The sequence below is a fragment of the Sander lucioperca genome, chromosome 7 (genome assembly GCF_008315115.2).
Source record: "Sander lucioperca isolate FBNREF2018 chromosome 7, SLUC_FBN_1.2, whole genome shotgun sequence".
NCBI classification, from domain to species: Eukaryota; Metazoa; Chordata; class Actinopteri; order Perciformes; family Percidae; genus Sander; species Sander lucioperca.
The window spans coordinates 2454118-2480702 of record NC_050179.1 but is presented as its reverse complement, the minus strand read 5'-3'; the positions used below and the strand labels follow the sequence as shown (position 1 = coordinate 2480702).

Here is a 26585-nt window from a genome sequence, read left to right as displayed (position 1 = left end):
ATATTTTGTGAAAGCGCCAATAGTCAACACTACAATATCGTTGCGGTATCGATATCGAGGTATTTGGTCAAAAATATCGTGATATTTGATTTTCTCCATATCGCCCAGCCCTAGTTGATAATATAAAAAAAAAATATATAGAACAACCCCAGCCTTGTCCTTTAAACTCCCTTCTGACTATTACTGTGCCTAATCCAGTCTCTCCTGTCTGCTTTTGTTTCCGTTTTCCTCCCTTCAGGCAAAGAGTTCCCCAACTCTTTTGAGTCCTTGGTAAAGAAGATCTGCCGGTACCTGTTCCACGTGCTGGCTCACCTCTACTGGGCGCACTTTAAAGAGACAGTGGCTCTGGACCTGCAGGGCCACTTGAACACTCTGTATGCACATTTCATCGTTTTCGTAAGGGAATTCAACCTGGTCGAACCCAAGGAGACCTGTATCATGGACGACCTGTCCGAAGTCCTTTGCACCCCTGTCCCGCCACCCGCGCCCACCCCAGCACCTTCCGCCCCAGCCTCAGCACCCTCCCCTTCTTCACAAAACCACGTGACGGAGAGATGAGCGGGGGCGGCGGTGAGACAGCAGCCCCGGGGGTGATAGAAGATAAGATAGAGAGAAGGAAAGACGGCCTGGCCCCCTTCCTCGGTGCCAGCAGGACTTACAGACCTTCCAGTACCCTTATATTTCGCTACGGCACCAACCAACCAACCAGCCGGAAGGAAGGAAGGAAGGGGGGGGGGGGGGTTTTTGGGGGGGGGGTTTGGGTTGGCAGAGAGGGATTTGTCACGCCAGCAGGAATTGGCGTGAGCATTCCTCCCAGGGGCAAATCCCTCCCATCTTCTCTGCAATTTAAACTAGGAACAAAAACGTATGTGTATGTTTTATTTTTTGTTTTATTTCACTTTTGTTGAAGTTTTATTCAGTTTAATTTTTTGTTGTGGGTTGGGGGGGGGGTTCAGTGTGTTCTTCACCTCCCTCTATCCTCTACCTAACATACAGTACAGGAAGGGGGCTCTGCTTTGCTTCAACCTACTATTGTACAGTGTTGTTAATGTGTGGAGAAGAGGCGTCTCTGCTCACCTGCGGGCTCGTCCTTCCCTCCTGCGGCGGCGGGAGGCGGCCTGCAGGCGTACGGCCACTACGCTGGCCAGTAGGGAGCCACGTCACTGCCTGACGGGGCGATACTAGCCAATCACTGTTTGGGTTGTTTATGTGGGGGATGATTAAAGCGCTTCCTACTCAGGACCTGAGAGAATATGTCACTGCTGCCAGAGAGAAGTTACTCTCTAATTTCCCATTCTCTGTCCCTTGTTCACCGGACTGCTCAGTCCTTCATATGACAGATGTTAATCGTGTTTAGCTACAGTATAGTCACATAATGTACCCCCTAACAAACATGTCCCAGCGCCTACCTGTAGAGGGCAGCAAACATGAAGAGAACGCCACAAAAACAAGGAGACAGGGAAGAAAATCGAAAGATTGTACGTTAGGTATTTAATCTGATCAGAGTCGATACGTTGAGGCAGACTGGTGCCCACATGAGGCTGAATCAGTGTTGCAGCAGCCCCCTGCACCAACACCACCACCGGCCACCCCACTCCAGCAGCACAGAAGGACAAAGACATGAGGTAATGTCTGCAGGCCCAGAGAGGCAGAGACGGAGACAGGAAGAGGGCTGGGAGTAGATGGTGTGGAGCTGCTCAGTCAATCCAAGTGCAAAACTAAAAATCTCCACTTCTGGTTTATTGTTTTTACCGGGCCCCATAAGATTTGCTTCTTTTTGGGGTTTTTTTTAAGATTATCAGAGGAAAATTTGTTCAGAAATAACAATAATGGTATCATTATATAGAAAATGGACTGTACAAAGAATCGCAAGCGGGTTCTGTCAGACATAGCCTCTGTGTGGAGGAGGATTGGGTTTATAATTCTCCTTTTTTTATTTATTTTAATTTTTTTTTTTTTTTTTTTTTTTTTTGCAGGGTTCTTCAGTTCTGGCTCGTTTTTATGTATTTTAATTATTAACTAAGTTAAAAGCAATTTAATATTTTAAGCTCTGCGGATCATAATCTAATAAAAGAGAGAAATGCCACCTTGCCTCACTGTCTTTTGTATGAATGGGTTTGTGTAAATTATGCAAAAGGAAAGAAACATGAGCATCTTGTGTGCAGCCTCAAAAACATAATGCCATTTTTAAAGGGCAACTACACTTATTTTACACATAGTTTACTAGTCCCGAGGAGTACTACTCGGTCTGTAAGAACAGTTGTGTAATGGCTTCTGTCACTGCAGGAGCTCTGTAAATAAAAGCCCGGATGATGTTACAGTGAAGTTTGGGGAGTACGTATTTATAACAGAATGTGTGTGTTGCAAACTGGGAGCATATCATTTGAAAGATGTGAAAGTTGACCAGAAAGAGAGGCCAAAATGAAAAGATGGTTGCATTCTAGGACATGTAGGATCATATTGTTTGTGATTAAATCATACTAGTAAAATGTCTCGCACAGTACATGTCTTTGTCTCAATTCTTTAATGCCCAAATTGCAGTGATCGGTATAAAAAATGTTTTGCCGGATCATTACTGGATTTTTCAAACTCAAATATTGCTATCGGCCTCAAACCTCCAGTATCACTCAGGCTCTGCTTGTGAGTCCCTTAACTTTATGGGAGTGCAACACTGACTCATTGGAGTGTCCCTTTAAATCATGTAATGTGGCTTCTCCATCCACAACACACTTTACATGAAGCATTCACCTTTTATTGATTCAAGATACATGCAGTCACTCTTAATTAAAAAAAAAAGATCAAACTCATCCAAACTGGACTTTCTGTTCATTCTGGGCACCAGGATTCCTCCGTTTTTCTAACAGTCCTATCTATTTTTTATATTAGTGCATTCTGTCTTCGTGCGTTTTCACTCCGACCCTGAGTAAAAGGCTTGTTGTGACATTGACTGAAGAGATAGATGTGATGTGGATTACTGATTACAAGTACTCTATAACATATATTACTTTTAAAATAAATAGTATTTTGTCATTTAACTCTACAAGCTAAAAAGAATTATTTCTCATATAAAATGCTGGCAGACAGGGTTTACATGGATCATCAGTTGACTAAAGTCTCCACCTTGGACCTGCGGACCACCGTAGAGCCCCGTCGCCTTCTTACAGTCGCCCGCAAAGTGACGCCCTCGTTTAGTTTAAACCGAGCGATGCCACCTGCCTCGTCCAGTTGCTTGGCGCTGCAGCACGGTGTCGGCACCTTCGTGGTGTTACCGAACTTGGAGTAGTCCACCGCGTACATGCCGTCCTCCTCGGAGATTGTGGGCACGAAGCGCTGCCCCCACAGGATCTCCTCCGACACGTAGGAGGTCCTAGCCTGGGTGGTGATACCCGTGGTCTCCACCACCCCCTCCAGCACCGCGATCACTTCGATGTCCTCGTGCTGCAGGTCCAGAGCGGACAGCTCATAGAGAGGGCTGTCCTTGTCGATGACGTGACAGATGATAAGGGGGGACACCAGGAAGACGCCGTTGGTGCCCACCGGGTTATCCAAGTGTATGTCGATCTGGTTCAGGGGCACCACCTCGCCCTCCTGGGTGGTGGTTTTCCTCACCACCTGCAGCCGCACGGTGGCGCTGATGATCATGCTTTTCCTCAGGTCGCCGAGGCGCATCATGAAGCACAGCTTGTTGTTTCGGACGGAGATGACTGCGTGCTTGCTGAAAATGAGCGTCTCTGCGCGCCGATTGGCTTGCGCAGTTTTCATAAAGATGCAGCCGAGCATGATGGCGTTGATGAGCAGCCCGATGATGTTCTGCACGATCAGGATGAGGATGGCGGAGAAGCACTCCTCCGTGACCATCCGGCCCCCGAAGCCGATGGTCACCTGGACCTCTATGGAGAAGAGAAAAGCTGAGGAGAAGGAGTGAATGTCCGTTACGCACGGGACAAAGTCGTCTCCTCTCGGGTCCAAGTCGCCGTGCGCAAAGGCAATGAGCCACCAAATCATCCCAAAAAGAAGCCAGCTGCACAGGAAGGACATGGTGAAAATAATAAGCGTGTGGAGCCATTTTAAATCCACGAGAGTGGTGAAGACGTCCTGCAAGAATCGGCCCTGTTCTCGGATGTTGGTGTGCGCTACATTGCAGGCGCCGTTCTTGGCGACGAACCGAGCTTTCCTCGGTTTGGCCTTGAACAACTTGGGCTGTAGAACATTCTCAGCTAAACGTGTCAGCAAATAATCCTCAGGGACGAGTCCTTTCCTGGACAACATAGCGCTCCCATACTATGGGCCCACAGCCTTTTGGCTTTGAAGGTACAGATTCGTCTCTGCTCTGCTGAAAGATGAAGTATTTCCCCTTTTTCTTACCAATCGGTTAGCTCCTCGGCAGCTGTCGGGCGCAAGAAGGAAGGAGTCTTGTCGTCCGTTTTCTGGAGGTATGTGCGCTCCTCACGTTGCCTCCAGATCAGGCGCTTCACAACCGCGAGGTCCCAGGAGAAGATTCTTCTTCCAGCTCCACAGCTGCCGCCGTCACTCACAGCACCCACCGGCCGGGCATAGATGCGCTACACCGCCCCGTCCCATTGTGAATGGACCCCGCGGTGGTGCGCACTCACCGTGGAAATTCAGGGAGATGTAAAATGTTGATGCAGGAACATAATGGGCATGACTTTTATCTTTAGATGAGAAGGCAGGCTTTAGTGGCGCAGCTGGCTCTGCGCTGACTCCGCCACTTCACTATCGCTCGGTAACGTGAGCTGGAGACGTGGTGAGGTGGAGAGGTACCCCCCTCCCCCTACCATCTCTGTGGTGCCCTTCCTGTGATTTTCATTGGGAATGCAGGAGTGGGCCCATTGTGCATTAAAAGATCAGTTCAGTTGTGCAGCCTAAAGGCCACAGGCAGCTCTCTGAATGTATAATGGGTTAAATATAGGGCACTCTACAGTAAATCAGCCTCAGGCTGCTATAAACGTCCCTTTAAATGAATAGAAAGTGGGCTGTTTACACACAGGAACAATAATTAGTCTTTTAATTAACATCCTGTCCTGTTTTTGAAATCTGCTGGGCTCATTCTCCTTTTCATACCACCCATATGGAAACTTGATTTTACAGGCCACTGTGTTCCTCTTGGCACCCAACTTGTCACATGGCAGTCCTGTCTGCAGCAGGCAACACGCTGAGTACATGAAGATTATCACTATGCTGTTTCTGGCTCTTTGCCTTGTCTTGCTCGACAGCATCGTGCAGTCCTCCGCTCATTTTAAACCTGCGATCCGCTGATGAGTCACTTGTTTTTTTTTTAACATGGCATAAGGTCTCACTCACACAACAACAACAACACAACTTCACTTTAGTCATCATCCCAGATCTTTTCCAAAACAACCCCAACAAAAAAAACATGTTAAATGCTCATTTATGTTTTATTAACAAAGAATTAACTATTTTTATGTACAAATATTATACATGATTATAAAATAAAAAGGAATATAGCCTATTCAATGGGACAATTGCACTTTGAATGTCTTCCTCTAATGCTTCCTCTCTCTCTTCTTGTACTACTTGTCTGCTCGCACGAAGGAGGTGAAGACGCTGTCGTCCTTGTCCAACAGGGCCTCGGGCCTGTCGTACTCCAGGATCATCCCCCGCTTCATCACAATCACCAGGTCGGCATTCAGGATGGTGTGGACGCGATGCTGTGCCGCGGATTGGAAGAAAACATTTCATTGACAGTCAATGAGTCTTTAAAAAAATATATATAACCAATGCTTTATCACACCCATGTCATTTTTACAAGTACAATGTGACATGTAATGGTAACACTTTATAATAATGGTACATGAATTATCATAAATTCTTCACTTTATATATTTCATTCATGTAGTACTTCATGAACTATCAGTAATAGTATCTCATTCATGACTTACAGGATCAATACGTTAATGAATGCATCAATTGAGGTATTTGAATCATCATGACTTCTCATTTATTAATGCTGTTCATGTCTTCTTCATAGGTAAATCTGTAGTTAAAGTGGCAGGCTAAAGAAACTGACTTGTAGTGTTGTAATCATGGTGAACTAAACATTCCTTTTTAGTTACTTCATCATGTTTGTGGCCCTTCAAATAAAGTGCTGACTTGGTTCATCTTTAACATTGATACATAAGATATGATTAATGGTGGCCTATGCCCCAATCATCTTTGTGACCCCTCAAATAAAATAAAAATGTCAGACACTTAGAAGTTAGTAAAAAGTTAAATTCATAAATATCCTACGTGGGTGAGCATTGTTCTCAGACATTACTGTTTGCCTTATGTTGTTGTGAATAAAGCAACTATAAAAATACATCTGCAGTATACTGTATTTTGTGTCAATGCAGTGACCTCAGTATCATTTGGCCAACCCACTCTTTAAATTCTTATAACATTTACTTTTATGCCACCATTAACATATCTTATTTATCAAAGTTAGAGATGAACCAGGTCAGCACTTTATTTGAAGGGCCACAAACATCATGAAGTAATGAAGAAGTAATGTTTAGTTAACAACAATTCCATTTTTTTTTTAAGAATATATGTAAACTGCTGGGACTGGTCAGGTTTTATGAAGAAGGCATGAACATCATTAATAAATCAGAAAATACCTTAATTTATGCATTCATGTTTTGTCCCTGCATTAAGTCATGAGGTACTATTAATCCTTTAATATTACTGAAAGTTCATGAAGTACAACATGAATGAATTCATGATAATTCATGTACCATTATTATAAAGTGTTACCCATGTAATAAAACTGGCTGTTAAATGAATGAAAAAGGATTTTAGTTCAGGAAAATGTTCCTCCACAGTAAATACCAGAGGTTACAGTAGCTTTTTCAAGTCATCACAGGTTGCCCTCCTTTTTTTTATACGTTCATCTAAGATAGCTAATGTGAAGAGTTATGACATTTTAACATTCATGGATGTTCTTTTTGATTATCACAAAATAACCTTAAGAATCCACAGGCAAAATTGTCCAGAAAGTCTGGCATCTGCTCTGATTTCCCCTCCCCTAGTTTTCTCTCTTACCTTTTTTTAATTTTCAGCACAATCCTACTGAATGAGTTAGACAGTTTGGCTGTCCACGCTGCACCTGTTTGTTGCTTTGCATCACTTTACAAGATTTGCATCAGCACTGCAAAGACGAAGGTCAGCGCTCTCAGGGGGAAATGGGAGAGCTGCAGGGGGGGTGGGGGGGTGGGTGTGGGAGGGGGTGGGGGCATACTCACTGCTATAGTAACCACTGTTCGATCAGCAAACGCAGTCATCACCACTTTCTGCAGGATGCTCTCCTGTGAGGGCAGAGGCAGAGGAAGAAGACTTTCATGTTGACTGAAAATCAAGGACAGAAACAAAAGTACCCGTGGAAGACTAAGTAAAATAATGAGCCATTTTAAAATGTAACATGTCCCTTCGTACTGTTGAAACCTTTATCAAACTCCACCTCTCTTGTTCCTCGTCTTGGTTTGCCTGATTAAACAGTCAACCGTGTTTCCTCGAGGGCAGTGCAGCTGCGTTATAGTGAGCTAGAAATGTCGCTCTTTGTGACCGATCATTCAGGAGAGGGTCTTAAGTAAGAACACTGACTCCCCTCAGGCTCAGAGTATTTTTCTCCATTTCTTTCTTTCTTTCTTTCTTTCTGATTTACTGCTAGGTCCCTTTGTATGCATTTCTACCATCTTACACTGCTCAGGTACCCAAAACACTGACCGTTGCCATGTCTATGGACGCAGTGGCTTCGTCCATGATGAGGATGCTGCTTTTCCTGACGAAGGCTCTGGCCAGACAGAACAGCTGTCTTTGACCCTGACTGAAGTTTTCTCCTCCCTCCGTCACCATGGCATCTGAAAGGGGGAAAAATACATAAATATTCATCGTTTACATATTTATGTTCATATACAGTATACCGATTTTAAATCGGGGACTGCTTTTTATGTAACATGTGACATTATATTGGTACATTATGACATTATTATATGGTACATTATTATAACATCTCCAGACTCCGGACATCACCCTCTGACTCCGTGGCAGAAACCCTCATTCATGCTTTCATAACCTCCCGTTTGGACTATTGCAATGGAGTCCTGTCTGGGGTCCCCAGCAAAACCCTAGACAGGCTCCAGTATGTCCACAACTCTGCCGCCAGGGTCCCAATTAAGTCACATATAAAATCCTCCTTCTCACCTACGAACCCCACCATGCCCCAGCCCCCACAGTGCCTCTCCGACCTCCTCCACCCATACACCCCCACCCCGAAACCTGCGGTCCTCAGACGTTGGCCTGCTCTCCATTCCCCACAGCAGACTCTGTACCTTCGGAGACAGAGCCTTTAGCGTTGCAGCCCCATCCCTCTGGAACACCCTCCCTGCAGATATCTGCAATGCTACATCCCTGGACATATTTCAAAAGATCCTGAAACACCACCTGTTTACCACAGCCTACAACCTCCTTTAGCTAAGCCACAGGAATTCTGGAAAGTGTCCTTGGGCTTCATGAATGGGGCTATATAAATACAAGTTATTATTATTATTATTATTATTATTATTTTAGCTAAAGGGCAAAGGTAAATGGCCATATACGTATATATATCTTATGGATTTTCCATTCACATCTCTGTGTTACGAATGAGGCCAAGTCATAAAACAATGCTTGAGAAACTGCTCTCCAGTGATCTTTCAGTTTAGAGTTTGTTTTAAAGATTTCTATTTATTTTTTGGGGGGCATTTTTTCATCTTTATTGGGCAGTTAAATAGAAAAGAGATAGACAGGAACCAAGGGGAAAGAGAGAGAGGTATAACCACTGAAATTGAAGGTTTAATATGACGCAAGGGGTGAGGTGTGGTGAATATTTTAAAAATAAAATTCTATATATAGATATGAGAAAATAAAAAGGTATATTTTTTTTAGTGTTTAGCATTAAATAAGTAAACACTATGATGAAGTAAAACATTCATTTTTAATTTCACGAACTAACTACAAGTGTACATCTTTTATAAAACTCAACATCACTAGCAGTAACAAAGACTCACTGCAGTTAACTGGTCTGCTTTATATGCAACACAAGACTCTACATTGACACTGTGCTGCTACTTTGACTTAATTAAGGGCAGAAGGAATTGGCCATTAACCCTTGGGTTACAGATCAATATCTTAGTGAACATTTGGCTCCAATGAACATAAATCAAAGCAGAGAGTAGCTCAGTTTAAACATGTCACACACACACACACACACACACACACACACACACACACACACATTTACACATTGTCACATAGACTGAAGCAGAAATACATCAGGTGAGATAAGCAGCAGCTGTCTATTATTCCAGCAGAGTAGAGAGTGGTTGTTTTTATAAGGAAGTGTAGTAGAGGATGACGGAGACATAAAGAACTAAGTGATAAACTGCATACCAACAGCAGCTAAAGTAAGGCACCGTGCACAGCATGAATCAGCATACTAAGCATTCATCGTATGTAGGTTACGCCTGTTGAAGAGGAACACGGCTCTCCGCTAATATCTGATCTGATGGTGAGACTGCTGCATTCTATAACTATCAGGTCTACTGTGTCAGAACTGCAACCTGAAGCTGAGCTAAGAATAATGTGCCTGTACACACAACACTGGATACAGCTCAGAAAGGGAGTTCAAAGATTCATGCTCATGTGTTTTGATCCAGCAGCCTGATCTTTGTGTCGAGACACTGGAGCAGTGAGGGAAGATTGTATTTATTGTACAGATCATTGGCAGTTAACTTATACTGTATACCGCATCATGTGCAACATGTACAGTATACGACTCCCTCTACCCTCAGCCCCTTGGTTTAGTTAAATGCTAAGATCAGCATGCTAACATGCAAAATCATGTGGTTATAATGTTTACCATCTTAGTTTAGCATGTGCTAATTAGCACTAAACAGCTGAGGGTGATAGGAATGTCAATAACTTTGCAGGTATTTGGTCATAAACCTAAGCCCCAGAGGGACCATGAATGTCTGTACAAAAAGTGGCTGACAGACTGACATGGCCATCTCCAGGGCCAGCCTGGCTAGAAAGGAAGAAACTTCAGGAAGAGTAACAGACATGCAATAGATGTCACACACACACACACACACACACACACACACACACACACACACACACACACACACACACACACACACACACACACACACACACACACCTAACTATAAAGTCTGTATGTGCCTCCTTCGCATATCTCGAGAACCGTTCATGCGATCTACTTTACACTTGGCGGGTGTATTGCTGGGTACCCAAGGACGTGCAGTGTTGAAGTTGGTGCAATTTGGACACGCAAGATGTTCAATATGAATAAACTTTAAATTAACAAGCGAACAGAGCTCTGTGCAGCTGTGCAGGCGGAGCTGTAGGACTCTGCAGAACAGAGTTTCAATGGGCACTGCACTAGTTAAAACAAACAGATTTACTCACCCAGGCCTCCTGGAAGAGATTTAACAACAGGCTTCAGCTGAGCGATCTCCAGAGCTTCCCAGAGCATCTCATCTGTAGCCTTCATCTCTGGGTCTAGGTTGAACCTACACACACACAAACACACATGCATGCACATACACTTGTATTAATGTATCACTAACTTTAAAGTTAAAGAAGCAAAGATAACATTTTATTATGATCTCTATCTATTTGAAGTAGTGTCGCTTATGATTAACAAATATTTCAACAAGTTAGCTCCAGCTGCACTGCGTCATTCACACCTGACATGACTCGCTCTCTGCATCACCTATCCAACATATCTTTTCAATTTGTCGACCTATGTAATCTGTCAGAAATGTCCAGCTGCCGAGAGACCAAACATGTAAATAAACTTTACGCTAAAATACTTTCACGTAATCTAACTGACCGAAATATCCAACACTACAGGCTGACAGCATTCATAGCTTCCTCTCATCTCCAAACATGATAAAGCTTTTATGGTCACTGCCGCTGAAGTCTAAAAATAAACCTCTCCATCTGAGTTTTCAGAGGAATGTCCTCTTATCTACAAACCCTCAGCTCTACTCATGCTTCCGATTAGTGTCTTTAAAGTGTGTCACAGTTTGCCAATTAGCCCTGTTACTGGAAATGTTCAGTGTGTTCTCTCTTCTACTGAAACTCAATTATCAGTAGCTCCAAATCTAAACCTCTGTGACGACTTGTTCTGCTGGTAAAACAGATGGTGAAGTTCATCGTACCGGATGGCGCCGCTGAACAGGATGGGGTCTTGGAGGATAATGGACAAGCGAGACCTGAGGGTCTGCAGAGGCAGCTTGGAGATGTCGATGTCGTCGATCACAATCCTCCCTGGGAGAGAAACACACTGTGAATCCCACGCAATCACATCACACATAGACTACATTACAAAGAGCTGTCTTTGTAATGTCTCATAGTTTTTTTGAATGTCCTTTTAATGAACTACATTTCCCATTACTATGAGTTAAATGTAAGCGTTGATGTTTTACTGTACCCTCGAACATGTCCACCATGCGGAAGAAGGCCAAGGAGAAAGATGATTTGCCGCTGCCTGTCCTGCCACAGATCCCCACCTAAAAAAAACAAGGCGCCTTAATCATCATTATCGCAGACATTCCATCATGTATCATATTGTGTGGCATTTGCGTTTCATTTCACAGGTTTCCTCAGTTTGGATACCTTCTGCCCAGGGTTGATGTGTGCGTTCACATTTTTGAGCACAGGCTTCAGCGTGGCGTCGTATCGGACACTCAGATTCTGGATCTTGATCTCTCCCTCTCGGGGCCAGCCATCAGGGACCTGAGACACAGCTGAGAACAGGACACAGGAACATCAGTGGATTTTAGCTTTCAACTTTTTTTTACCCCTTGATATAATAGTTTATAATTGTTATCTCTACATTTTCGATCATTGGAGCCAAATTGAGATTTATGTATTATGTATGTATTTATTATTAATTTATTTTAATGTTCAAAAGACACTGGCCTCTTTGCAAAATCACTTCTGGCTGAAAGGAGAGCTGCATGTAAGATAGATTACTAGGATGTATAATGTATACCATAACTGATACAAGTGGGATAAAGATACAGATAGATACAAATAGATTTCTTGTGAGCATTATGATACCCCTTGGGTTGACAAAGATGAATGTGAAGTAAATGTAGTCTAACTGTAAACTTACAACAAAAAAAAAACACATAAACATCAGATACGATGTTATAAGATATGATCTTTATTGTGCACCTGTTGCAAGAAGGTTTAATTTAAGATGGAACTGTGACTGTGTTGCTGCACTCACTGAGCAGTCCCTCGTAATTCTCTGGTTCAGTTTTGAGCAGGCCGTTTATCCTTTTGACTGAGCCAAGCTGTACTTCCATGTCTGCCAAGTTACGCACCATCCAGTTCATGTAGTTGGATACCTGATACATGGAGGCAGGAGAGAAGGGGGAGGGGAGAGGGAGTAGACACAAGTTGGGTAAATGTCACAGGCACACACTTCATTAGCTTTGTGTTGCATTTGCCAGATAGTCCAAAGTTTTTGTCTATGTAACATCATTCATTCTGAAAATGTTGGAAATCACCAAATTTGGAGACACATGGTTTTCACTGGACACAAACGATATATTGAGAAAGATGCAAGTTTCACAAACGTCTTGTACTATGTAGTTTATATGAATTAATTACAGTTTACACTGTTTAGACATATTTTCAGTTGGATTTTTTTTCCGTTATGAAATATAAAAAAAACAACAACAAAAAACAAGAAATGGTTAAACTACAATTTTGGTCCAGATTTTAGTTTTTTTTTTTTTTTTTTTTACATTAATCAGATACATTCTTTAAGAATGTGTTGTGAATATAGTTTAAAATGTAAAAATATAGTTACATATAGTAAGGGCAGAACATAAAACTGTATTCTAAATTGGGAAAGAAATATAACAAGTTTTGAAAGGTTTGGTAATCATGTAAAATATACACAATTTGCAGCGCAAACGTGAAAACCACCTGTATCATCCTTAAAGAGTGCAGGTAGACAAGCAATAAAACTCATACACACACACACATGCACACGCACACGCACACGCACACACACACACACACACACACACACAGTCTCACCATGAGGGCGTACGTCAGTCCCAGCCCCACCAGACCGGTGGACAGCTGGTTGTAGAGAGAGTTGGTGATGGAGGCTACAGCTGCCACCAACACCACACACGCTCCAATGTACTCCTGCAGAAAGAGACAATGACAACTTGACAGCAGGGAAATCATTCTAAAAGGTCAATAAAATAACAAATTTGTTCAGCTTATTGTCACCGCACACAAAAAAGACGGACATGTTGCTAGTGTTTTCTTTTGCATCTGTGCACATAAATCCACAAACATCTGAAGCGTATCTCCTCTGCTGCTGTGAAAGACGAGAAGCCAAATGAGCGGCGAGTCGATAGATAAAACAGCACGTGGACATAGAATGTGATGTTATTAAAGCCATTAAATATTCAGTTTTTCAGGATCCCAACAGAGGGAGCCAACGACATTAACCAAAAAATGTGAACCAGCTGTTGTCTGACAAACAGTAAACAGGATTGATCTGCATGTTAAAGCACTGAACAGGGGATGGATCATTACCATGCGGACCTCCAGCCAACGGTTGGCTGCTGTGAGAAAGAGAGAGGCGATGTTGTTGGCGTCAGTGTACTGCAGTAACCTCTGTCTGAACCTGGGCTCATACCTGCCGATGGAAAAAAAGACACATCTCATTTGTGCTCTTATGTCCTGAGAGTCCACCAACTTGTTACTGCTATTTTCACTCGAGCATTTCTCTGTTAATTTACACATTTTTGCTATTTTATTTTGTTTCTATGTAAAGCACTCTGAACTGTGTTTGTATGATTTGGTGCTATACAAATACATTTGAATTTCAACTGATTTCAACTGAATTTTTTATGGACAATAAAGACATTTAGTCATTGAAAATGAAGGTAAGCGTTTCAACAATACACAGACTACAGACTATACGCACAACATATTAAACACACTCTGGACATGTTGGAAGACTGTAAATAATTACATTCTGCTTTGAGTAATAATTGTGTCTGACATGATTTCAACTAAAAAGTTAAATTACTAAAATGATATTATTTTTCTCTTACAGTTTTTTACAATCACTTTGACACTAATTTCAGAACCTTGATGTCATTTTTCTGATGTCATGTGCGTGTGTGTGTGTGTGTGTGTGTGTGTGTGTGTGTGTGTGTGTGTGTGCGTGCATGCGTGCCTGTATGCCTGTGTGCACTGTAGTTTTAACGTTTCCACATCAAATTGCATTTTGGACATTGATTGGCTTCCAAACTAGTTGTGATGTCCCCTTCAGCAGATGAATGTGAAAATAGCTAGTCTAGTGTTGAAATCTGCACATACATCACTCTGCACACAGTGAAGCAACAAAAAGCACTTTTTTTTCACCGAGTTTACATCCCTCTTAAACAATGTTGTACAATAATCATCTACTAATCGTTGCTCATTCACTTAAGACAGTTCGACCTGTTAGTAATAATTACCTGAGGGCCCTTATAGTGGTGAGGCCTTCCACTGTCTCAGAGAAGTGGCAAAGTAAAGGGAGTTGGGTGCTGTCCTCTAACTGCTGCAGGTCCCTGACCAGAAGACAGAGGACACAGTGGAGAGGGAAATATCAACTGAAGCAAAGTTCAAATAATATCAAAGATCGTAAGGTTGGAGTGGCGAGGACAGCATAACTGCGGGGTGGAACAGTGGGACAGGTTCAGAGAACGAGAATGATTTCATTGGCTTCACTGTGACAGTGAAGTCAGTCATGTGCAGCCACTTGCAAAACTGTGGGTTTATGGATTTCACCATGTGTTCATTATTTATGGGAAATATAAGCGCTAAAAAACAGGGACCAAAGGACAAATCTCACATCCTGTCAGAACTTTAATTTTGACATGGTAAATATAATTTCATTCGCCAATCAGTCCGTGCATTATGGGGAATCTGTTTCCTCTAATTGGGGACTCTGTCTCAGCTCAAATCATTTTTGCCAACATTATCTTTAATCAAATTATATTTTCATTAAATGTATATATCATATATCATAATCTAAATGCCATTTCAAAGCCTTCTCCAAACTCTCAGGAGTATTATTATGGTGGAAAAATACATACTACCTCTTACTTTATTGAAATGTTGTTATATTTTTGGACCAAAAAAGTCAAATCAAACATGTTGTGTCATAAAACAATACCAGAATCAGCCTTTAAAAAACAATGCTGTGTTATTGGTGTGTTATTGTAGTATGTAAACTAAAAAAAAACCTCACATTGAACATGGCCCGGGTGTCCTCAGTGGGAGCTACAGCCCCAATTACAACAGCTGATGAAAACATGCCGTGAACAACAAGTGCATGATATCCGACTCACCTGGAAGCCACCCGGAAGTATTTCTGGATGAAGTAGCAGGTGACGGCCAGTGGCAGGAGGGCGATGAGAAAGACGGGGGTCACGTAGCAGATGACGCCCAGAGCAGACACACACAGCAAGGTGGAGCGGGAGAGGCACTCCAGGGTGGTGGGGATGTGCTGGTCGATTGTGTTTGTGTCTGTGGAAAACCTGTTGAGGATGCTGCCGAGCGGAGTCGTCTCAAACAGCCTGGAGGAATGAAAACAATTCACTTACTCTCAGCCATAATTATGTTTTAGAGCTTTTCACATGTTGACAATAAGACAATATTATTCAACATGAATCTGCTCAGACATGCTGTGCAGTCAGCTGGTTGAATTAATGATTTCATGTGAAATACATCTGTTTATTTAGCTGTGTAAGTGAGTGTATATACAGTACATGCAAGTGTGTAATGTGCATGTGAGCGTCTTAATGTAAGTGATGTCTCCTAGGTTTTGTGTAAGGAAAGCAGATGGTAGTCTGGGTAATGGGGCGTAAAAAGGTGCTTTTAACTGCATTTTCCCATTTAAATGATCTGTTTCAGCACAAACGCTATCAGCGAGCACACGTATTTCTCTCTTTCACACATCACGAGGCAGAGCTGCAGTGTGCATACACACACACACACACACACACACACACACACACACACACACACACACTCTGAGCGTCAGACCTCATGGGGGCCAGGATGATCTTGTTGAGCAGGTCGTGGTGGAGCTCCTTGGCCACTTTGAGGCCGGTCCACTCCACAGCCACGGAGGTGAACAGACACAGGATGATGCCCAGGCAGCACAGCACGCTGAACACCGACAGATACCACGAGTGACTGAAGCCACAGCCCTGCAGAGAGAGAGAGAGAGAGAACATGACTGCAACTGTGTGTGTGTGTGTGTGTGTGTGTGTGTGTGTGTGTGTGTGTGTGTGTGTGTGTGTTTAAGAAAGTGAGAGGGCGTTTGCTTGTCCAGTAATTATAAGCATAATTAAACTCTGAGGCTGGTGAACAAAACAATCTATCTATGTGACAAAAGCCATTGAAGCTTTTAAAGCTGATCTGGCAAACAGTTTCCAATTGATGGATTCTGTCTCAAACTTGTCTACCTTCTTTTAGTATTCATAAGTATTCAGACATTTCTATTCATGATATAAGACCTACAAATACAACCAGTTAAAATCAAATTTAAAAAAAATGTATTTCAATCAGGACACTGACGTCAAGTTTTGACCATTTATTTCAGCATGGAGGCAGCTGTGCATTATTACGCAATGCATTTCAAATGTGTGTTTGGAATATTAAATCATGTCAAATCAATCAGCCCAAAATCACAAGCCTCAGAGGGCTTTACGTTCTGTACAGTGTATGGCACCTTCTATCCTATAATATCAAACAATTATTTTTACAATAACTACATTTATGAAACTATGAATTAGCATTTTGACTAATTTAAAATGAAAATAAATGAAATCAGGAACAGTTAAATTCTCACTAAATTTGGTATTCATGACCTAAAAAGTTTTAATTTGTCATACTAAAAGAAAACAATCAGGGACGTAGATGTAAAGAAAGCCACGTCACAACAGACATTAGCACCTGATATCACTCACAAAATGTTTGACAGGTCTTCAAATACACAGACTCATTTTGATACACAGTTATGGTATCATAGTTTATTTACATCAGTAATGCTTTGGGCTTTAGGCTAAAATATATTGTATTTGATTGACAAACACAATTATTATTGCTCTCCATTCAAAGCTCAAATGCTTAAATTATGTATGTAAATATATTGGTCAAACAAATGACATATTAGGCCTTTATAACAATCCATTATATCAAAGAAAAAAGGCACTGGGCCCTGGCACAGACTTGAAGTGTCAGTAATGTGTCAGAGTTTGTGTCTGATAGTAGAACAGGACTTACAAGTGTTCTCACATGGATAAGTCTACAGCACACCCCAGATTAGATAAGCCTGGCAAATACACACCCAAGCTCAGCCAAACAACATGTCCATGGCATTCAAGTCACAATTTGCACTTAACTGTACATTCAGTGTGTGTGTGTGTGTGTGTGTGTGTGTGTGTGTGTGTGTGTGTGTGTGTGTGTGTGTGTGAGTGAGAGAGAGAGAGAGAGAGAGAGAGAGAGAGAGAGAGAGAGAGAGAGAGAGAGAGAGAGAGAGAGAGAAAGAGAGAAGTGAAGAAGAGACAACCGCACGGGTTGTATTCGATAGGATGACATAGTGCACTTTAAACTGCTGTACCCCAACCCCAGTTATCTCTGTCTTTAGCCTCTGTGTGAAATATGACTTGGCGTTGCAATTCACAGGACAGACACACACACACACACACACACACACACACACACACACACACACACACACACACACACACACACACACACACACACACACACACACACACACACACACACACACACAGAGTTAATAATAGATCAGCTTCACTGACTGACATTGTTAATAGATTAGCTTTACTGACTAACATTATATAAACTACTAACAACTGGTGAACGAACAAAGCTTAACCTCCGCTAGTAATGATATTGTGTTTCTGAGCATGAGTGTGTGTGCAACTCTTCTTTCTGTGTGTGTGTGTGTGTGTGTGTGTGTGTGTGTGTGTGTGTGTGTGTGTGTGTGTGTGTGTGTGTGTGTGTGTGTCAACAGCCAATGGCAAGACACCAGCTGTCAGTGGTGACATACTGTTGCCAAACGCAGGGCGACATGAATGACACCCATTAGTGTGTGTGTGTGTGTGTGTGTGTGTGTGTGTGTGTGTGTGTGTGTGCCAGTCAGAAACTCTATTGGGGGAAGAGGTCTCTGACAAAAGACAAGCTTTAAACTTGTTAGAAGTTAGAAGTGACACTGCTATCTGTTGTTTCTAAATCAGGATAAGTGTTTATTTCAGATCATTTCAGTTGGGACTAAAAGCATTCAGAAATAATTTCTGCAGGTATTTCGACCAATGAAATCTACATGAATCAAACCTCTGGATCTTTACATTTCCCAGCAGCACTTTCTCTGAGACTCCATAAATGCATTCTGTTTCTCTAACATGCAGATGAGTGTGAGCTGCATTTGCTTCAGGGTGCGTAAGCAAACGCTCCATCTGGAGCCTGGCAGTGTTTGTGTTTGTCCGCTCAACTGAGATTCACAAGAGATTTAGTGAGAGTGTTATTTCACTCCAGCGTGGTCTCAAAAAAACACATGATTAACTGTTAACTACCTTTCCATACATGTGTTTGTTTAAAATAAAGGCTGTAACTATTATTTTCATTATTGATTAAATTGCAGATTATTTTCTCAATTTATCGATAAATCGCTTAGTTTGTAAATGTCAGAAAATAGTGATCAAATTGTTTGTTCTGTCTGACCAACAGTCAAAACCTAAAGAAATTTGACCCCTTCAAAAATGTCAGAAGTCTATAAGTCACGTAAGTCAGTAAGTTTTGACCTCCGCACTTCTCAAATTGTCTCATGTAATACATTTTTAAGGCCCCTAAGATCCAAAACTATCCAATATTTTACGAAAAATGCATATATTTGAAAAAGAAATTCATACTTGTGTTGGAAAACTTTGTTTTTTTCATCTTTACTACTCCAAAAATCATCTCATGAACCCCCCCAGATAAGGCACAGAGGGGAAAAAAACAGTAAATCCGTATTGAGAAGCAACTAGAGAATGTGTGGCTTTTTTTAATTAAATTACTTAAACGATTGATTTAAGTCCTTATAGGCAGTGACAATCAAGCAAGAGAAAGGACTTTACGACTCTAAAAACTGCTGATTAACAGAAAAACAAAAAAAACCCGATTTGGCCAGGTAACAACAATCACATCTCAATCAAAACCAATGCCGTTCAGCCACTCACCTGAACGGTACAGTTCCGAGCTGTTGTTACCATCTTGGCCGCGATGACATGTGACGTCCAGTGTGCCAGCCAGTAGTCGATGGCGACCATGAGGGAGTGTTTGAGCAGCTGTGACAGGAGGAGCAGGATGAGCAGGAGGACCCCGGCAGAGGACAGGTAGGTGCCGCAGGAGCGCCAGGGGATGGTGGCACGCTGACGCATAACCTGCGACAGGTCGTCGTCATCGTCACTCTCCAGGGATTCCTCTGGGAATACAAATTTTACAGAAAATATTATGTCTGTGTTTAACTGTGGTCTCCTCTGCTGTGACTCATGGCTCATATGCTCTCTGACATTTCTGGCATTCATTCTTCTTCCCAGATATTACATTATCTGTTTTTCTCTCTCTGTACTTTTTCTGACACAGGACTGGAAGAGCAGAGAATAAATAACAGAGAAAGAGGGCCAAAGCAGAGGAGAAACCACAGAGAAAGCCTGCTACAGGCTACAGCATATATATTTTTTCTAAACATTATACACCAAGCAAATGCTCATTCCCACGAATGGCGTTTTTCAGCGGCACAGAAGCAGCCATGACACACTGACTGTGGCTGAGAAGCTAATGTTAATGTCCTCCTGCCTCCTCCCCACCCCTGATGTAAATATATCACATCACATCATGCAGCAAGCTTTGGAGTGTGAGGCTGCATGTGGAAGTCTACAACCCGGTGGCAGAGAGGAAGCAGGAGAGTAGAGGAAGAAAAGACTAAATGAATAAATAAATGAATGAATGAATGAATAAGCCTACTGCTACCATCATCTACTCTGCAACCATGCTGGCATTAAGTAGGCTTTGAGAAGCAGTAGGGACAAATGTTTGGTGAAAAAGAAAATGATGGATGATGAGATTCTAACATGGTGGGAGAAGCGGACATGGCCGGGAGTTGCTTGCAGCGTCACAATGCTTCAAACTACTTTTCTTTTTTCAGTCCATGCTTTTCTGGCCACACCTGCTCGATCAAACAGAAGGGCAGCTGGAGCCATTTCACAAGTCCACTCAGGGGTGCCACCAGCACATGGGAGACAACACAGAATACAGATAAAGAGTACAGCTACTGCACCTTAGCACCTCCCACCAAAGGGGCACATTCAACAGCAGAGCCACATGCATGTAAAGGATCAGATTTGTCTAGCAGGAGGCTGATAGAGAGAAGGTGGTGTCATATCTGGTTGCTGAGAAAGTCTAAAGAGAAGCCAAGACATGAGACACCAGACCCAGAAGAAAGTCTGGAGCATTTAACACCCATTACTATGTTTGTTTTCATATACACAGGGTAGAATAAATAAAGAACAAGGGACAGAAATGATATACAGGGGATTTGTAGTCATCAAATAATTGCAGACATTCCAGCAGGTGTTAACATTCAAAAGAAGCTGATGAACTTAAGCTTAAATGTAATGTAAGGGGTGCTGCTCTTCAGCAATTAGACACAACAGGGGAAGGGAAATTATACTCCGCCTTCATTATTATCAGTAAACACACACACTATATTATATTGGTAAAGGACTGACATCATGTGATCAAGCTGTTGGTTCCTGAGACCCCTCACCTTCCTCATCCTCTTCAGTCCTGGCGGCGTCTCTGGAGTACATGGCCCTCCGCAGGTTTTTCCTCTCCAGATCGGTCATACTCGCCGCCTCCGTCTCCTGGAGGAGAAATAAAGATAAACATGTGATTCTCTCCAGAATACTAAAGACTATAATCTGATGAGACATTAAGCAAACATCCAGGTAATCAAATTGTCATTCCAAGCAGCACTGGATTGTCTTCCGAATCTACAAACGAAAAGCAAAGATTCAAAGTCGTTACGGATTTATCAGCACTTTGAATTAACTTCTGGATCCGCAAGGCTCTTTAGGGGATCCGCAAGGCTCTTTAGGGGTATATATATATATATATATATATATATATATATATATCCCGGGACACAACTTGAGACACATCAGCACTGCTCCTGGCAACTAAAGGGGTGTGTTTTCATGGAAAACAACACTAAAACACCCTCTATTTGGTTTTCTAAACATTATTCTATCATTATGACAATATAGGCATGTGCAGAATAGGTATTAAAGGTAAAGTCAGGGCAGGAGAGAAACATTACACATATACACAATGACAGAATAATTAGAATTTTTGAACCACAACGTTAAATGGCATGGGCATTGGCGGTTCTAGTGTTAATCACCGTCTCAAACTCCTGGTCCTGTCTGTGCATCAGGGTTTTCCACTGCTCAAAGAGTTCAGGCTCAGAGTTCTGGATGTCCTTCAGAGTCCCTTCAGTCTGGATAGTGCCATCTTTCATGGCAATGATCTTATAAAAAAACACATACACACAAAAGCAGAGAAGAAGAAATGCAATCTTTAGTATAAGCTGACACCGGAAATCAATCTTTATACACTCTGGGATATTTCTAAGATAAAATGTCTGCATCCCAAATGTAACAATGGAATAGTTACAGCAGGAATTATATAACAGCATCACAAATGGACAATCTTATAAATTACTGTGCATTTTAAAGAGTAAAAGGCTCTGTTAATCTACAGTTTATCTAGTTGGTTAAGATAATAGCTGTAAATATCCCTGTTTCACACACACACACACACACACACACACACACACACACACACACACACACACACACACACACACACACACACAAGTGCGTGGCACTATCTTTGTGGGGACCTGTCATTGACATAATGCATTCTCTAGCCCCTTACCCTAACCTTAACCATCACAACTAAATGCCTAACCTTAACCCTTACCCTAACCCTAACCATAACCTAATTTTAACCCTAATCCTAAAACCAAGTCTTAACCCTCAAACAGCCCTTTAAACTTGTGGGGTCCAGCATTTTGGCCCCACAAAGCTGTCTGGACCCCACAAGTATACTGGGCTCCCGGTTTTTGGACCCCACGAATATAGTTAAACAAGAACACACACACACACACACACACACACACACACACACACACACACACACACACACACACCCAGTCTGCGTGTGGGAGATACTGAAGTTTGTGTGTGACCAACACCACCGTCCTCTTCTCCTCTCTCAGGAGCTTGAGCAGACCATCCTGCATCAGATGGTCACTCAGATGGATGTCTAAAGCAGAGAATGGGTCATCCTAAAAAAATACATCAGCAGACGTTAATAAGTATTTAGCAGGAATATTTAGCAGTCAAAGTTAAAGTTTAGAACTAAACTTTCTTACAGTAGTTGTCATTTATCAAGAACTCAGCTCTTGTGCACTGTGTGGGTGTGGTTTAATTAGATTTGACTGACAGTGGTTTGATTGATGCACAGAAATACAACTTTGATTGATCATTTCAGTCTTTTTTCAAGCAAAAACGCCCAAAATTCCAACTTTCTTTTTTAATGTGAGGATTTGCTGTTTTTCTTTGTCATATATGAAAGTAAATTGAAAATCTTACTGCTTTAGACTTTAGTCAGACAAAACAAGAAAACTGACATCAACACTGTGGGCTCTGAGAATGTTTTATTTTAACATTTCATAGACTAAACCATTAATCAAGCAGACTAATCTGCAGATTCAAGGATACTGAAGTCCTAGTTACAAACATGTATTACAATGTGTATTATCAACTCCACCAGGAACTGACATTTTCAAACTGTCAGTTGAAAGTTGCATTGAGATTCTCAGCCCCACAGCTGAGCTTAAGAGAGTGTGTTGCTATTTTTGTCACGTAGGAAGGCATCAGAAATAGAATCACATCTGAGTCTTCAAGTAAAGCTTCAGAAACGTTGCACTGTGAATACCGATAGACTGTCTGCTAACAGGGTTAATTAAAAGGTGCAATGCAACAACTGAAATAATTCTTCTGATCGGAAGATGCGTGAGTGAAGAAGAGGACTCACCAGAAAGACCACGTGGGTCTGTTGGTACAAGGCTCTGGCTACGCTGATACGCTGTTTCTGTCCCCCTGACAGGATGATACCCTGCACCAGAGGGAAGAAAACTTTACTACAACGTTTTACTACAAAGAGGGATGTACAACATGATTACATCAATAAATGTGTGTGGCACTTGCCCCCTAGAGTAACAAAGGATATCATGGTTTATTTCCCACATTACTGGTGCATGAAGAAATCCAACATGACATTGCTTTGGCTGAACAAGGTCAGTCCAACTCCCTACGCACAAACATTAAACATTACTGGCTGCACAGTAATGATGACAAATGATTCTGCAATACAGTGAGCCACAGTGGGAGCTATGGCCAGTTCTGAAAAATAAAAAAGACAGAGGATTTCAAAGAAAATCGTATATTTTACTGTCATACTGACCCTCTCCCCGATCTCTGTCTGGTCCCCTTGTGGAAGGATGTCGATGTCAGGCTGGAGAGAGCAGGCCTCGATGACAGCGTTGTACCTGGCAGGCACAAACAGAGACAGAATACAGATGAGGACAGAGAGCAGCTGCTAATACCAACCAGAAGGAAACTATGGGTCTGCTCAATATTAACTTATTGGCTAATAATCTAGACAGTAAATGAATTAGAATTATACGTTATTAATGTTTATTTATCTTTATCTATCTATATAAAACTTAAGCTGTTTTGTATGCATAACACAACCCAATAAAAGTCTGAACTGAGCCATGAACACTGAAAATGAAATAAAGAAATGAGTTTCAGCAGCCTATATGGTCTAACTTGGAAGATTTTGCCCTGAGTGCTGAATCAGACTCGCTTGAACAAACAGACAGAATAAAGAGATGAAAGGCAGAATCAGAGCGCACAGAGACGCACTGGGGACACAGTTCAGGGCTGCATCAGTGTTCAAATTTCAATGAATGGCATGTTATTCATTACAATGTATCGTCATTTTTATATTATCCATTTGGAGCTTCCCACATGGTCTTGAAAGTACAATAGAAACGACGCCGCACAACATGACAGGTTGACAGTTTTATAATTGTTGAAGCTTTGAGAATAATGGGATCTACAAAAAATACAGGCCAGAAGTGGTTGATTAATATTAATGAACTGAATGTGCCCTCACCAGTAGGCTAGGTTATAGTCTGAATCTAACAATTCACAATGGTTCATTGATTTATTAATCCACAGTGTTATATAATATAAGAACCAGTCAAATCTCTTGCAGCACACTGCCTGAGCAGTTACTCTGCCAGATGCATGGCTACATGAATGTCTTATAAGCAGGACAAGAAGCCCAAAACCTCCACTGGAAAAGGACAAGTTAGTAGAAAAATACTGTGTTAACAAGACTATTGCCGCTTTTCCACTGCATAGTATGACTCGATTCAGTCTTTTTCGGTTTTCCATTAGCAAAAGTTCTGGATAGTACTACAAAAGTAGTACTAATCAGTCGACGTTCCAAGCGAGCTGAGCCGATGGTGGCGTTAAAACACTGCAGACCACTGATTGGTCAGAGAGAACCGTCACTAGCGCGACATGGGAAATCCTGCACAAACCCGCCATTTTTTTAAATAGCCAAGCTATTGTCAATATTGTCACTATCAAAAATGTTGTGTGCATTCTAAAAACAGCCTACTGGTGTTTAGCTAATTAGCTCAAAATATAATGTAATATTGAAAGACTGCAGAAAAGCCAAGCTTTTGTAACTTATTGTACATCCACCCAAGCCAAGTTTGAAATAACTGTATAACTTGTGCTTTAACCGACTGTTGTGCACATGATGATAACAGCTTCAAGCTTTTCGGAAACGCCTCATGCTGCAGCCCGAAAGTGAGTTTGTTCCTCTGGATTTCACCAGAGAATAAATTGACAACAGGACAGGACTGGGGGGGAGGGAGAGAGAAAGACAGAGGAGACAGCAATGAGAGGCAATGCAGGTTTGGCAAACATCTCAACAGCAACAAACCACAGCTGTCCTTCTGATGTATTTAAAAAAAGAGTCCATTAGAACTAGAAAGAGCCCGGCCACAACCATAAATCGAAGCAACTGACCTTTTTAGGAAGACCATTTGCTGTGTGGATGAACATGATGAGTGTGTGCAATTGAGTTTGTGTGTATGTCAGTAAAAGAGAATGTGTGTGTGTGTATTTTTGATTGTGCTCGTGCAGGCTAAAAACAGCATTATGTTGTTGAGCCAGGAGTGATTGAAACTGTAGAAGTTGCACAGCCAAAAGACACCTTCTGCCAAGACTGGTCTGGCTCGAGGTGTCTCCGTGTCAAAACAAGTTATTTGGGAAGTCAAGCTCTGGCTTTTTTATACTGGATTGAAACTGTTGACTCAATCAGGCATCGATACATCCAATTTACCACAGTGGCGTCAGGGAGCAGGAAGGTTATTGGCTCTATTTTGGCCTAACAGCTTGGCCTGACAACATATTGATTAATCCGTTATAATGAACAACTCTGAATGTCATTTTAAATGAGAATGTCCTTAGAGAGCTAGTTTTTCTGTGATTATGGGTGCCACATTGACAGCATTGAAGCAACATAACGTTCAGTTGTTAATGTTATTAGTGGTTACTAATGCAAGAGTACAGTCTATAAAGTTTTGTTCAATGTGAAGCACATCCACAAACTAAAAACATTCAAACAAAAGAGTTTGCATTGAAAACAGAATGTTGGAATGCAACCTTGACCGATGAACTAACTAATACACTCAGTTGCCAGTTTATCCGCTACACCTAGCGAAAACTAATGCAGGCTTATACATCAGTCGGCCAATAAATCTGTCCTTCATAGAGGTTATAATGTCAGTTTTTGTGGAAACATGGGAGCTGATTCAACTTTATGGTCATTTTGGAGGTGCTGTTTGCTTCGGTTTGTGGTGCTGTTGGACTGTATAGTAAGAGGTGTTTTTAATATTTAGTTTATCCACATTAATAATGTATCAATGATGTATCAAGAGTAGACCAAATTGAATTCCTTTGAACAAATTTGACCTGTCGTTTGTCATCTTTTCAAGGAACATTCAAGAATAGGTGTCTGTACAGTGGGCAGCTCTTTTTTCAGCATTGAGGAAAAAACTTAGCTGAAATGTGTGTTTTCTACTCTTACTGCAGTCCTTCATTAGCAATTTGCTATTTTTGTTTGTGCATAATAAATTAAATGTATTTGTGGTTGCTGTGCCCTGGTGGCCTCAGGGTTTACAGTGCCAATTGCCCCTGTTTGAGTCGGCCAGGGACCTGTGATGTCTGTTGTTTCCCATCTTTGGC

At 41.8% G+C, this 26585-nt stretch overlaps 3 protein-coding genes across 11 annotated transcripts in view; 1 reads left to right on the top strand and 2 right to left on the bottom strand.

Moving 5' to 3' along the window:
• mob2a (MOB kinase activator 2a) overlaps positions 1-2086 on the top strand; it is a 70623-nt gene extending 68537 nt beyond the window's left edge. For all 4 annotated transcript variants that reach the window (XM_031282748.2, XM_031282747.2, XM_031282745.2 and 1 more), the window contains one exon: positions 239-2086. In XM_031282748.2, the coding sequence (XP_031138608.1) occupies positions 239-558 (320 nt within the window). In that variant the 3' untranslated portion in view covers positions 559-2086. The remainder of the gene's footprint in view (positions 1-238) is intronic.
• A 644-nt stretch (positions 2087-2730) lies between these two features.
• kcnj11 (potassium inwardly rectifying channel subfamily J member 11) lies at positions 2731-5287 on the bottom strand. Its single transcript, XM_031282744.2, has one exon. The coding sequence runs from the start codon at positions 4267-4269 to the stop codon at positions 3100-3102; it is 1170 nt and encodes a 389-aa protein (XP_031138604.1). The 5' UTR covers positions 4270-5287; the 3' UTR covers positions 2731-3099.
• A 111-nt stretch (positions 5288-5398) lies between these two features.
• Positions 5399-26585, bottom strand: part of abcc8 (ATP-binding cassette, sub-family C (CFTR/MRP), member 8) — a 67118-nt gene continuing 45931 nt past the window's right edge. For 4 of the 6 annotated variants that reach the window (XM_036003187.1, XM_031282736.2, XM_036003189.1 and 1 more), the window contains 20 exons: positions 23719-23803; positions 23290-23370; positions 22400-22537; positions 21590-21715; positions 20954-21050; positions 20354-20413; positions 19365-19609; positions 16159-16325; positions 15462-15689; positions 14586-14678; positions 13654-13756; positions 13141-13254; positions 12320-12440; positions 11701-11831; positions 11516-11594; positions 11244-11352; positions 10486-10589; positions 7744-7877; positions 7263-7325; positions 5399-5690 (listed from right to left, as the gene is read on the bottom strand). In XM_036003187.1, the coding sequence (XP_035859080.1) occupies positions 5553-5690; positions 7263-7325; positions 7744-7877; positions 10486-10589; positions 11244-11352; positions 11516-11594; positions 11701-11831; positions 12320-12440; positions 13141-13254; positions 13654-13756; positions 14586-14678; positions 15462-15689; positions 16159-16325; positions 19365-19609; positions 20354-20413; positions 20954-21050; positions 21590-21715; positions 22400-22537; positions 23290-23370; positions 23719-23803 (2416 nt within the window). In that variant the 3' untranslated portion in view covers positions 5399-5552. The remainder of the gene's footprint in view (positions 5691-7262; positions 7326-7743; positions 7878-10485; positions 10590-11243; positions 11353-11515; positions 11595-11700; positions 11832-12319; positions 12441-13140; positions 13255-13653; positions 13757-14585; positions 14679-15461; positions 15690-16158; positions 16326-19364; positions 19610-20353; positions 20414-20953; positions 21051-21589; positions 21716-22399; positions 22538-23289; positions 23371-23718; positions 23804-26585) is intronic. The other 2 variants (XM_036003188.1, XM_031282737.2) reach the window with 1 other exon arrangement.

Bases quoted from the DNA above. Each gene is read 5' to 3' on its own strand.
- kcnj11 (XM_031282744.2), bottom strand. From the start codon at position 4,269: ATGTTGTCCAGGAAAGGACTCGTCCCTGAGGATTATTTGCTGACACGT.